The sequence below is a fragment of the Garra rufa genome, chromosome 6, assembly GCF_049309525.1.
Source record: "Garra rufa chromosome 6, GarRuf1.0, whole genome shotgun sequence".
Lineage (NCBI taxonomy): Eukaryota > Metazoa > Chordata > Actinopteri > Cypriniformes > Cyprinidae > Garra > Garra rufa.
This window is the reverse complement of record NC_133366.1, coordinates 23955494-23969593: the sequence shown is the minus strand read 5'-3', so window position 1 is coordinate 23969593 and position 14100 is coordinate 23955494. Positions and strand designations below refer to the sequence as shown.

Sequence of the window (14100 nt, the reverse complement as noted above, 5' to 3'; positions counted from 1 at the left end):
CAAAATGCAGTTTAAATGCAGCTTCAAAGGGCTCTAAACGGCTTCTACAATAAAGAAGGGTCTTATCTAGCGAAACGATCGGTTATTTTCAATTTACAACAATAAATTGTCAATTTACATACTTTTTAACCTCAAATGCTCATCTTGTCTTGTCTCGTCTCGTCAATTTGTTTCAAAAATAACCTTTGATGCTGCGTTTAAACTGCATTTTGGAAGTTCAAACTTGGGGGTATCATACATTATATTAAGAGAAATCCTAAAATATTTTCCTCAAAAAATATAATTTCTGTACGACTGAAGAAAGAAAGACATGAACATCTTGGATGACAAGGGGGTGAGTATATTATCTGTAAATGTTTGTTCTGGAAGTGAACTAATCCTTTAACTATTGTACCCACTGTCACGCGAAACTGGCAGCAAGTAACGGCACTGATTGATCACAAACAATAAATACCTTAATTTTGAGACATGTACCTGAAAGTAATGACTCACATATCAGTAGGTGAGTCAGATGAGGATTCAGTAACCGCTCCAAATGATTCAGTTAATGCGGTCATGTGACTGATTCAAAACAGTAACTTGTCTTTATTTGAATGATTCATTGAAAGAGTCATGTGCTCATGTTTCAGACTACACAAAAGAGTTTTCTTGCCAATATTTTGTGGCAAACAGTCTTAAAAAAATGCAAACGAAATTCACAGCTTATGGCTTTTTCTGACATGGCTCTATAAAGTCTGCATCAGCAGCGTAAGAAGAGCAAGAAACACAGAAGAAACAGTGCTCAGTGTAAAAGGGTGGGTCAGACTGATGATTAAGATTAAGATTAATTCAATTCATTTAATTTACTGCACCAGCTTAATTTCACACAGTTCTAATTAACACCAGCAATTAATCCCGTTGTTTTAGAAATGACAAGCTAAGGAAACCTTTACATTTTACGTAATCCTGCTTTCAAGTACATAGATTTAGACAAGAGATACGCAACATCCAAAATTCAAGGAACTGTCGTTCCAAGAACCGGAGACCTGTCATCAGGGCTACTCTAACCCAAACAGTGTCACGCAATAAAACTTACAATAGTTGTATTATTACTGCCAAAGCAAGTATTGTCATAATGTATAAAGTATAATAATAATTTTTCATAGTATATAAAGAACTCCTTCCAAGAATTCTCCATCTAAACAAATATATTATTTACTTTAGAGTGTAATAACATAGTAGTGATAGTAATATGGCCCCTCTTGGTTGTGTATTTGTCAGTTGTAAAAATGTTTAATGTGTAATAATTAAAAATAAATAAATCCTATTATGGATCACTTCAAAAAGTGGATCAACTTTAAAAATAGCTGAGGATGACTTAAAAGATTAAGTAAACAGAGCGTTTTCCATTGCAATTTAAGTTTTTATTGTCATCTAGATTGTATTTTTAAACATGCTATGTTTTGATTGTTGACAATACAATCTAATCTAATCTGCGGGCTGGGTTAGTCTGAATACAAGACAAGACAAATGATTCTGCTATCACAGTGAGCCTGCTGCTAACTTATGTTCCAGTGAATATTATGCATTTTATCACAAGTAATATACATTAATGACTACTCACTAAGCACTTTCTTTATCACAAGCTATATTCTATCTATTAGCAGCTGATGTGCTTTAAATCACCTACTGAAACCAATTACATGTTCCAACTGATGATTAATAGCTTGACTAACAGCTTCTGTACATTAAAAAAAAAACATTCATAGAGTGTTTATATATTTCAATATTTGAAATTCTTGCGCTGATTTGTTAGGCTGATAAAAATCTTTAAAAATGACATTTTCAGTCTTAGTAGTCTAAAACTGCTGCTACGCACTGGAATTTGCGCCATGCTTCTGTAAGCAATAAACCTACTTTGATTTGATTGGCCATCTCAGTTATTCTGACACTGACAAACTTTGTTATGAAAGAGAGCAAGGTAAGATGGAAGTCGCAAATCATTTCATATTAGTACTGTTTGTACAAATGTTTTACGATAGAAATGTTAATGTTAATGTTACTCAACTTTTTCCTCAAATATGGCCAATTTGAGAGAGAGAGAGAGAGAGAGAGAGAGAGAGAGAGCTGAAAGTTGCGTGTGTGAATTATTGTTTAAAAGTTTTTTACAAGGCTGCAATTTTTTGAAAAGGCAACAACGAAATCTGTTTGTGACAAAGGTCAGAACTCCTGTTATGAAGTGGATTTTTGAGGTGCACTCTTGTCATAAATTAATCTAGTACTTTTCCTAAACAATTTGTAAGACAAAAAATTGTAAAATATCTATTCAGGAGCCTTAGACCTTTCCAAAAATATATAGTTTGTCATGATTAGATTAGAATTTATTTGTAAAATGACAGTTAAGGGGATAAAATAACGTTTTTCTATTTGAATATTAAAAATATAATTTATTTCATGCAAAGCTGCATTACTCCAGTCTTCAGTGTCACATGATCCTTCATAAATAACTCTAATATGCTGATTTATTATCAATGTTGGAAACAGTTGTGCTGCTTATTATATTTTTGGAACCCGTGATACTTTTTTCAGAATTCTTTGATGAATAAAAAGTTTAAAAGTACTGCATTTGTTTTGAATAGACATCTTTTCTAACAATATACTTTTTACTATCACTTTTTGTCAATATAACCCATTTATGCTGAATAAAGGTATTAATTTCTATCAAAAAAAAGAAAGAAAAACTATTTAACGACCCCAAACATGTATATCATTAAAAATATATCTTAAATAATTGCTGTTTTACATGTTACAGGTTCCAAGAAAACATTAAGCAGCACAACAGTTTTCAACATTGATAATAAATCAGCATACCAGAATATTTCTGTATGACACTGCAGACTGGAGTAACGACTGAAGAAAATTCAGCTTTGCATGACAGAAGTAAATAATATTTGAAAGTATATTAAAATAGAAAACCATTATTTTGAATTGCAATAATGTTTCACAATATTACAGTTTTTTTCCCTCTATTTTTAATCAAATAAATGCAGTCTTGATGAGCATAAACATAAAAAATCTTACTGATATCAAATTTTTAAACAGCAGTGTACCTGTGTCTGTGTGTCTCTGTCAACTAACAATGAAGCTGTAAGTTTAGTTACTTCAAAAACAGCTATTTTACCTCCTTATTGCTGAGAAATATAATGTAGCGATTCAGTATCTATAAGCTATTTTATTAATAAAAGTTGCAGGGCTGTGTTGACAATAAGTTTCTGTGGTCCTGGATTTTTCTGTTTTTTTTTTTTTGCAGCACATTCTATGGTTTTAATACACATCTGCATATATGAATAATTCTGTGTCAATTGGGTCTCTACATAAGAACTGATTTTTCTGTATTTCTCTATGTTCCTTAAAGGAGTAGCTCACTTTCAAAACAAAAATATACAGATAATGTACTCACCCCCTTGTCATCCAAGATCTTCATGTCCATCTTTCTTCAGTCGTAGAGAAATGATGTTTTTTGAGGAAAACATTTCAGGATTTCTCTCCATATAATGGACTTCTATGGTGCCCCCGAGTTTGAACTTCCAAAATGCAGTTTAAACGCAGCTTCAAAGAGCTCTAAATGATCCCAGAAGAGTCTTTTCTAGCGAAACAATTGGTTATTTTCTAAAAACATTTACAATTTATATACTTTTTAATCTCTACACAGAGTACACACAGAGCTAGAAAAGATGAGCATTTCAGGTTAAAAAGTATATAAATTGTAAGTTTCTTTAGAAAATAACTGATCATTTTGCTAGATAAGACCCTTCTTTCCTCGGCTGTGATCGTTTAGAGCCATTTGAATATGGATTTTGGAAGTTCAAACTTGGGGGCACCATAGAAGTCCATTATATGGAGAGAAATCCTGAAATGCTTTCCTCAAAAAACATAATTTCCTTACGACTGAAGAAAGAAAGACGTAAACATCTTAGATGACAAGGGGGTGAGTACAATCTGTAAATTTTTGTCCTAAAGGTGAACTACTCCTTTAGGCATAGATAAGTTGCATGGAAATAGTCTTTTCCAAATATTTTCCAATATTGCTCATTCTGATTTGAACTGTTCTCCAATGGATAGGGAATGACTTATAAACATTCTTTTATCCATTTCCTGCTGTGTGGTTTTTAATTACATTTTGCTGCTTGGAGTGTTCTTTTTTTTCCTTCAACGTGCAAGTTCTGACACAATACTGACTCACCAGTGATGAGTTGTGTGTTATTTTACTTACATTTGACATTTTACTCATGAAATCTCTTTATATTACGTTTTATATTCATAAATGTCATAATTTGATTGCACTTCTAAGGCTTTCTACATCTACAATGTCATGTTTTTTGTTTGGTCTTACAAACGGTCTACAGCTCTAACCTTTATCACAGTTGAGTAGAAAATAAATGCCTGTAAAGCATGACGCTGGACTTTCCAAAGCACTATTTTAGATGAAAGCTGATCCTTGAATGTTTCTCTTACAGTCTGTAGTACTTTCTGCTATTCTTGAAACCACACAACTGACCTTCTGAACTAACAAAAATGCTGCTGAAGTTACTGAATACCTGTAAAAGGACACATAATACAATGATGATTTAAAGAGGAAACTCAAAAACAGAAAAAAGACATTGTGCCAAGTTAAATGTAAACACGGTTCTTACTTTTGTTTTAATATTTCAAAATGCTTTCTAAACTCTCTTGCCATTTTAAGACGGTTGATTGTGGGTTTTGTTTGAGCTCTGACCCTGAGCTCACCATACAGACATATGCAAATAGAACAGATTTTGAATGAAACAGAAGGCAGTTAGGCAAAAATGTGATCTTTTCAGAGGGAATTACTAGCTTTAGGATTTACTGAAAATGACAAATTCTGCTATCATTTAACTCATGTTGTTCCAATTGCATATTTTTTCTTGCAAAAGGAGAAATTTTAAAGAATTGTACACAATATTGTATCAGATGTTTTGTGTGTGTGTGTGTGTGTGTGAGAGAGAAATATAAATTTAAGATCATGTCATTCACTGATAATCTTCCCCTCTAGTGAGCTATTAACTGTCATGAATGCATCATTGAGTAACTAGATTAGTCATTTTCATTACCAATCATTCATGAACAAATCAGTTTTGTGAACTAAATGAACATAATGACTTAAAAGATCCTGTTTAAAATAAATGATTGATTCATAAATCACTAAATCTCCTCTCTCTAGTTCTACTACAGACCGCTTCTCTCATAAACACACCTATCCACCACTAAATTAAAAAAAAACTGAAAAAGGTAATTACGAGTTATAAAGTCAGAATTGCAAGAAATAAACTCACAATTCTGACTTTTTTCTCAAAATTGCATGATATAAACTTGCAATTGCGAGTTATAAAGTCAGAATTGCGAAAAAGTCTGACTTTTTTCTTAGAATTGCATGACAAAAACTTACAATCTGGACTTTTTTCTTAGAATTGCGAGAAGTAAACTCACAATTCAGACTTTTTTTCTTAGAATTGCGTGATATTAACAATTGTAAAATATAAAGTCAGAATTGTGAGAAATAAACTCACAATTCAGTTTTCTTTTCTTAAAATTGCATAATATAAACTTGCAGTTGCAAGTTATAAAGTCAGAATTGCGAGACATAAACACAAGTCTAACTTTTTTCTTAGAATTGCATGACAAAAACTTACAATCTGGACTTTTTTTCTTAGAATTGCGAGAAGTAAACTCACAATTCAGACTTTTTTTCTTAGAATTGCGTGATATTAACAATTGTAAAATATAAAGTCAGAATTGTGAGAAATAAACTCACAGTTCAGTTTTTTTTCTTAAAATTGCATAATATAAATTTGCAGTTGCAAGTTATAAAGTCAGAATTGCGAGACATAAACACAAGTCTAACTTTTTTCTTAGAACTGCATGACAAAAAACTTACAATCTGGACTTTTTTTCTTAGAATTGCGAGAAGTAAACTCACAATTCAGACTTTTTATTATCAGTATTGCGTGATATATACAATTGTAAGTTACAAAGTCAGAACTGCGAGAAATAAACTCATAATTCAGACTTTTTATCAGAATTGCATGATGCAAACTCACAATTCGATTTTTTCTCAGAATTGCATGATATAAACACGCAATTGCGAGATATAAAGTCAGAATTGCAAGAAATAAACTCACAATTCAGACTTTTTTCTCAGAATTGCATGATATAAACAAGTTATAAAGTCAGAACTGTGAGAAATAAACTCTCACAAATAATTCTAACCTTTTGCCTCAGAATTGTGTGATCCCTTACGAAAATAACTTTAAGTTCTCTTAAAGTAAAATATGAAAGTATACTTTCAAGTACTTTTTTATGTACTTCACAGAAATGTGCTTTATATACTTCTCAGAAATATACTTAAAATGACATTTAAGTATACTTGACTGAAAAAGTTGTGTTTTCATTGTAATATGCTAGGGGCACTATTGTACATCTTCTGTGCAGAATTTCCAAAACACAAGTGAAGAAGAAACCAAAACAGGTTCTTCCACATGTAATCTAACACAATCGTCAGACATAAAACAGCATCAAAATCACAGATATGTAAAACTGTGTAACATTATGGCATAAAATGTCAACCCATGAAGAGATAATAATGACTGTGAAGTTTTGTGGTGTTGATCAACTCTATCTACGTTTTGACTATCATTAATAGTCTTTTTGTTCAAAATGTTGTTTATTTATTTATGAAACTTACCCACATTCAAGTGTTTACATAAAAAAAGAATGCATGAAGCTAGAATAAAATGTTTTTGTTCACAAGGAGATACCCTGTTCTTTCTTTTGATGTTTTGTATGTTCAGATATACATACAACAAAATATATACAAATTAATATCTGAATAGAGACATAAACTGAAAACATAGATGTAAACTAGTTATGTAGTCAAAGTTTACTACCATTACACTTAAATTACACTTAAAAGTATACTTTTATATACTAGAATGTGGGCCAATTTAGTCCCAAGTAGTATTGAAATGGTACACTTGAAAGTATACTACTAGTACACTGCTATTTGTATACTTACTACATAAGGTATACTTAAATATACTTGAACTTTACTTAAGTATACTTAATAAAATAAACTTGAAGTATACTTCTTTTTGGTAAGGGGATATAAACTCACAATTTGGACTTTTTTTCTCAGAATTGCATGATATGAACAATTTTAAATTGTAAAGTCAGAATTGCGAAAAACAAACTCACAATTGAAAATTATAAAGTCAAAATGCTGTGATGTAAACTCTCAATTCTGATTTAGTTATACTTAGTTTTCTCACAATTGCAAGTTTATATCTCATAATTCTGAAAAAAAAGTACTGTAGAGTCAGAACTGTGAGAAAACTTGCAATTACCTTTTTTTTATTCAGTGGCGAAAACGGGCTTCCATAGAAAGCTATAGTTCTCATACAATGTCATATAAATTCACTTTTTGTGTTCATCAAAAAAAAATAATAATAATAACTATGGGTTTGGAACAACATGAGCATGGGGAATGCATGTATGGATAAATTAAATGTAAAATATATGTGACTGACTGGTGCTTCTGGATTAGGTTTGCTCTTGCTTTTGTAGCACTTGCTTTTAGAGGCCATGCAAATTAAAGAAGGAAAGAAAGAAAGAAAGAAAGAAAGAAAGAAAGAAAGAAAGAAAGAAAGAAGTATTTGTTTCTGCATTCTTGTCAAAAGAGTAAAATGCAGCACCTCTTCAGAGATCTGACTGCTGTGCGCCGTCCGTCTTTCCAGGTCTCTCCTAAGCAGTGTGTTCTGTTTCTCCAGCTGCAGAACCCTGCGTGCCAAGTGAACACTACACACACACACACACACACACACACACACACACACACACATTCAGAAACCTATGATTAGAGTCACGCAGACATGAAAACAGTCAGTAAACACAAAGATGAGCTTCTGGTTTTTAAAAACAAAGTGACCTCCACAGACTTCACCTTTGCTTCAGTCTTCTCTTGGCAGTTGTTGGAATGTTTGCACCATAACCATATGAAAACAGCACCCTCTCTGCCTCATCTTCATTTTCCACTACAAAAAAAGGAGAAAAAGTATGTTTAAGAGCAAGCATGTCTAGACCACCCAGGCAGCATCATGGCCAGAGGGGAGAACACTAATAGGACTATAAACAGTTTCTATCCTCTTACAATACATACTGTGTAGGAAAGTTTACGTTTGAGTGAAAAATGGTTAAGTGGTGTTTAAACAGATAAAAGTGAGAATGAGGCCTAGAAACTCAAGAGCAAGTTTTACAACCAACTGGACAAGAACATAAAGGTCGATACTAAAAAAGAATGTCCAAAATAAAGAAAAGGACAAAACGTGTGTCAAGTTCCTAGAAAGTCATGTTGGTTTCATATGGTTTTAAAAAACGTTTATACCTTTTTCAATACGTTTTACATTTAATTACACTAAAATATCACGTACTGTAACCACCAGGTAAAACATAATTTTATATTGAGCACCACGTGTACATTATCTTAATCTGTATTTTCCATAAATGAAAAAAAGTAAATATATAAAATAAAATAAAAATACATTTCTGCTATATATTTTTTACAAATATCATGCAGCTTACAAATACAAGTTAAACAACTGAAACAAATTCTCGATGTCATAAAAAGGTCAAATAATCTGATAATATGTGACCCTGGACCACAAAACCAGTCTTAAGTCGCTGGGGTATATTTGTAGCAATAGCCAAAAATACATTGTATGGGTCAAAATTATTGATTTTTCTTTAATGCCAAAAATCATTAGGAAATTAAGTAAAGATCATGTTCCATGAAGATTTTTTGTAAAATTCCTACTGTAAATATATCAAAATGTAATTTTTAATTAGTAATATGCATAGTTAAGAACCTAATTTGGACAACTTTAAAGGTGATTTTCTCAGTATTTAGATTTTTTGCACCCTCAGATTCCAGATATTCAAACAGTTGTATCTCGGCCAAATATTGTCCTATCATAACAAACTATACATCAATATAAAGCTTATTTATTGAGCTTTCATATGATGTATACATCTGTGAAAAACTGGTTTTGTGGTCCAGGGTCACATATTATCAAACTTCTTCACTACTTGCGAAAATTGATATAAACAGAATAAAAACAACATTTGAAGTGGATCAAAAAAGTTTATCAAAGTTGTCCTAAGACACAAACGGGTATTGTTTTGGTTTTAGGACAACTTTGATGAAAAATTTTGATCCACTTCAAATGTTGACTAATGAATATATAATAATATATGTTATATAAGAAGGATCAATAATAATCTTTAATGATTTTCAAACCCTTATATACACTACCAGTCAAAAGCTTTTAATGTTTTTTTAAAGAAGTCTCTTCTACTCACCAAGCCTGCATTTATTTGATTCAAAGTACAGCAAAAAAGTAACATTTTGAAATAGTTTTACTATTTAAAATAAGTGTTTTCTATTTGAATATATTTTAAAATGTGATTTTAAAGTTCAAAGTTAGCACCATTACTCCAGTCACATGATCCTACAGAAATCGTTCTAATATTCAGATTTGCTGCTCAAAAAAATTTTTTTTTATTATTATCATTATGTTGAAAACAGCCGAGTAGAACTTTTTCAGGTTTATTGATGAATAGAATATTCAGAAGAACAGCATTTAACTGAAATAGAAATCTTTTGCAACATTATAAAAGTCTTTATCGTCATTTTTGATCAATTTAAAGCATCCTTGCTAAATAAAAGTATTAATTTCCAAGCTTTTGAATGGCATAGTGTATCAAATTTTTATTTCAGATAAATGCTAATTTTTGGATCTTTCTATTCATCAAAGGATCCTAAAAAAAATTACTCAACTGTTTTAAATATTGATAATAATAAATGTTTCTTGAACAGCAGATCATCATATTATGTAACACTGAAGACTGGAGTAATGATGCTGGAAATGCATCTTTGACCACATTAATAAATTACATTTAAAATAGAAAGCAGTTGTTTTAAATAGTAAAAGTAATTCAACATTTTACTATTTTACTGTACTTTGGATCAAATAAATGCAGGCTTGGTGAGCAGAAAAAACATTAAACATCTTACTGTTCAAAAACTTTTGACTGGTAGTGTACGTTATGATCCAAATATCAAAATTAAACGTATTTCAGAAATTAAAACAGGATCATAATGTGTATTCAAGTCACTGTATGTATAAACATTAAAAAAAAACCTTAAATGCACTTTTCAAGAAACTGAATCCAGTATCAACCTACATTCCTTGCATTAGGCATTTTTTTTAATGTAATTTGATGACATTAAAAACCTGTTATTAACTTGATGAGGTTAAAAACCGGTTGTTAACCTGAGGGATTTGAAAACCTGGCTAGGCCAGCCTTTTGCATCACCTCAGCTCAGTGTCAGCATATTCATTGACGTTTAGTAGAAGGTTGTTTGAGGACAAGCCCTCAGGCAGTTTTGTCAAACAGTCTTCAGGTTTGATTGAGTACGGCATTTTGAACATGCAGAACTGTGGAAAAACAGACATGCAGCGCATTTAACATGCTTTAAATTTTGACCTGATGATGGGACTGATTATAGTAGTAAACTATTTTTGCATTGCTTGCATGTGCTTTTTGCTGCAGAACTGAGTAGTCATAAAACAGACTCACCACAGCTGACATACTGAAATCTACAGAGCCTCGGGTAAGAATTTAAGGAAGATTTGGCCTCACAGGATCTTAAATTGTAGTGTGCAACCATGCTAATGTACTGGTCTTATCTTATCTTTGGTCTTTAATTACAATGACTGAATCAGTCTCTGGTCTTACTCTCGGCAGCCTGCATGGTAACGTCATCCAGCTCCTTTTCCAATCGTTCGTATGTCTCCAGTTGTGCTTGCAGCTCAGAATTCTGGGCTTGTAATTCAGTGATACGTTTCTCTGATGATGTCTGCAGCCCGTAAAACTCTTTTGTTAGAACCTGCATTAGCAGATCAAGAGAGGGACAAAGATATAACAACAGAAATTGAGTAACATGGGTGGTGTCATAACATCATGTTCAAATAAGTTTTATGATGCTGACAAATATGTACAATCCTTTTTTATGAGCTTGGCATAGGGTTCAACCCTTGTCTGGTGCCTAAATGATTTGAGATTCAGTGTGGCGCTCCTTACAAGAATGATATACCGGTATTCAAATCTATTGGAGGAATTAAATCATACGTTAATGATTCACAAACTGATCACCCAAAAATGACAATTCTATCATCAGTTATTCTCCAGTCATTCTAAAGACTTGCTTTTCTCAGAGAAACACAGAATGAGGAATTTTTAATAATTTTGGCCTGTCATATGGGATCCACAATGTGAAAGTGTGTAATTTACTCACCCCCATGTCATCCAAGATGTTCATGTCTTTATTTCTTCAGTCATAAAGAATTTTTTTTTTTATTTCTCTCCATATAATGGACTTCTATGGTGCCCACGAGTTTGAACTTCCAAAATGCAGTTTAAATGCAGCTTCAAAGGGCTCTAAACAATCCCAGCCAAGAATGAAGGGTCTTACCTAGTGAAACAATTGGTCATTTTCTAAAAAATTTCCATATAGAAAGGAGTTTTCTCCATATAATGAAGTCTATTATATGGAGAGAAATCCTGAAAAAATTCCTTAAAAACATATTTTCTTAATGACTGAAGAAAGAAAGACATGAACATCTTGGATGACAAGGGGGTGAGTAAATTATATGTAAATTGTTGTTCTGGAAGTGAACTTCTCCTTTAAATGTAGTCTGTGTAACTTAATTAATAACTTAACGCAACTTAATGGAATGTAAAAGAACTTAACTTAATATCTATGCATGCAACAGTATTAAAATTCTGTACAACGTGAAAAGCTAATAATAATAATGTATCAAAAATGTCACGTAAGACTTTTGTAGATTTTTATAATATTATAATAGTACTCTAGTTTGTCTAAAAAAAATTTAAACACTAAAATAAAAGACTAAAAAGAAAAAATGAACACTAAAAAAAGTATCTAAAAATTAACATGTTATATTCTAAATTTATAATAAATTACAAATTTATAAACGATTTGGACTATTACATAACCAATTTTGACTAATATCAATTATTTATTAGGTAATTACAATAAGGTTTATTAGTTAACATTAGTTAACTACTTTAGTTAACATGAACTAAGAATGAACAAGCAGCATTTATTAATCTTAGTCAATTTTAATTGGAATATTTACTAATGCATCGTTAAAATCACACAGTTTTTTTTAACATTAGGTAATGCACTGTGAACTAACAATAAGTATTTTTATTCACGTTAACAAAGATTAATAAATACTGTAATAAGTGTATTGCTCATCGTTTATTCATGTTATTTAATACATTGTTAAATAATGTCAACAAATGACACCTTATTATAAAGTGTTACCGTTTTTTTTTTTTTTTTATTTGAAGCTTAAATATGACATATTGTGCATCCTTAACTTTATAGCTTCAGAAGACTTTGGACAATCTGTATGGCTCATATGACTTTAAAAAAGTGCTTTCATGCTGTTTTGGAGCTTGTCAGTTGGGATTCCATTTTCTTTATTATATAATAAAGAGCGGCCAGTAAATTCAATATTTCTCTTCTTTGGAAAAAACCAAAGTCATGCAGGTTGCAAATGGCATGCAGTTATTGTAAATGATGACAGAATGGTGAAGTAATCCTTAGGGGAATTAACAGTTTGAACTCCTAAGCAATTAACATGTTTCGACGTGCGATAAGGCTAAAGGAAATCACTTTGTTCAGGTTTCAAGTGCACGGCATCTTTGCCATGCAGATTTGATTTTTACAGTGCCTTGCCTCCAGTTTTTTCTGGTGTTTCTCACACTCAATTTGACAAAGGCTGAGGTTCCTGGCTGTCTCCTCCTGAACCATCTGGGAACGCTCCAACTCAAACTTTTTCAGCTTCACCTGGTTAAGCAGTTCTGCCATCCTGCTGTCTGAACTCAGCTGCAACTGCCTGAACCTGGACAGAAACACAAATACAAGCGCATCTGCATTCCCTCATTCTGCACACGGTCCATCGGTGAAAACTGAAAGAACGATGATTCTGCAAAATCATCCCATGCAATGTTTTCTAAAAAAAAATGTGTCACTTGCTCCTTCAGGCATCATTCTAATATGCTGATTTGCTCCTCAAGAAACATTTCTTATTATTATCAAAGTTGTAGTTACAGTGCCTTGCGAAATTATTCATACCCCTTCATTTTTTTCACATTTTGTTATGTTGCTGCCTTTTGTTAAACTACTTTAAATTACTTTTTTTCCCACATCAATCTACACTCCCTACTCCATAATGGCAAAGCAAAAAAAAAAAAAGTTAACATTTGTGCAAATGTATTAAAAATAAAAAACTGAAAAGATCCTGTTGCATAAGTATTCATACGCTTTTCTGGGACACTTGAAATTTAGCTCAGGAGCATTCATATTGCTTCTAGATGTTACTACACTTCGAGTGGAGTTAAACTGTGGCAAATTCATTTGAATGAGTATGAATTAGAAAGGCACACACATCTCTCAGAAAAGGTCTAACAGCTGAAAATGCATATCAGAGCAAAAACCAAGTCCTGAGGTCAAGATAACTGCCTGTAGAGCTCAGTGACAGACTTGCGTTAAGGCAATGATCTAGGGAAGAATTCAGTAAAAAATCTGCTGCATTGAAGGTTCACAGAAGCATTATCCATAATGGAAGACGATTGGAACAACTAGGACTCTAGAAAATGTCTGCCAGCCCCCATCCAAGCTGACAGAGCTTGAGAGGTGAAAAGGTGAGGCAAAGAATGGCAGATAATTGCCAAATGCAGATGTGCAAAGCTTGTCACATCATACCCAAAAAGACTGTAAAGGTGCTTCAACTATGTACTGCGTTAAGGGTATGAATACTTATGCAATGTACTTATTTCAGTGTTTTATTTTTAATAAATTTGTAAAATTTGCAAATCTGTTTTTTGCTTTGTCCTTATTATGGTGTATGGAGTGTAAATTGATGTGGGGGGAAACTAATTTAAAGCAGTTTA

General features: G+C 32.1%; 1 protein-coding gene across 1 annotated transcript in view; it reads right to left on the bottom strand.

Moving 5' to 3' along the window:
• Window positions 1-14100, bottom strand: part of pibf1 (progesterone immunomodulatory binding factor 1) — a 56940-nt gene that overhangs the window by 21957 nt on the left and 20883 nt on the right. Inside the window, exons 10-13 of the mRNA XM_073842985.1 lie at window positions 12884-13049; window positions 10852-11002; window positions 7997-8087; window positions 7749-7851 (exon numbers count right to left, since the gene is read on the bottom strand). Coding sequence (XP_073699086.1) covers window positions 7749-7851; window positions 7997-8087; window positions 10852-11002; window positions 12884-13049 — 511 coding nt within the window. The remainder of the gene's footprint in view (window positions 1-7748; window positions 7852-7996; window positions 8088-10851; window positions 11003-12883; window positions 13050-14100) is intronic.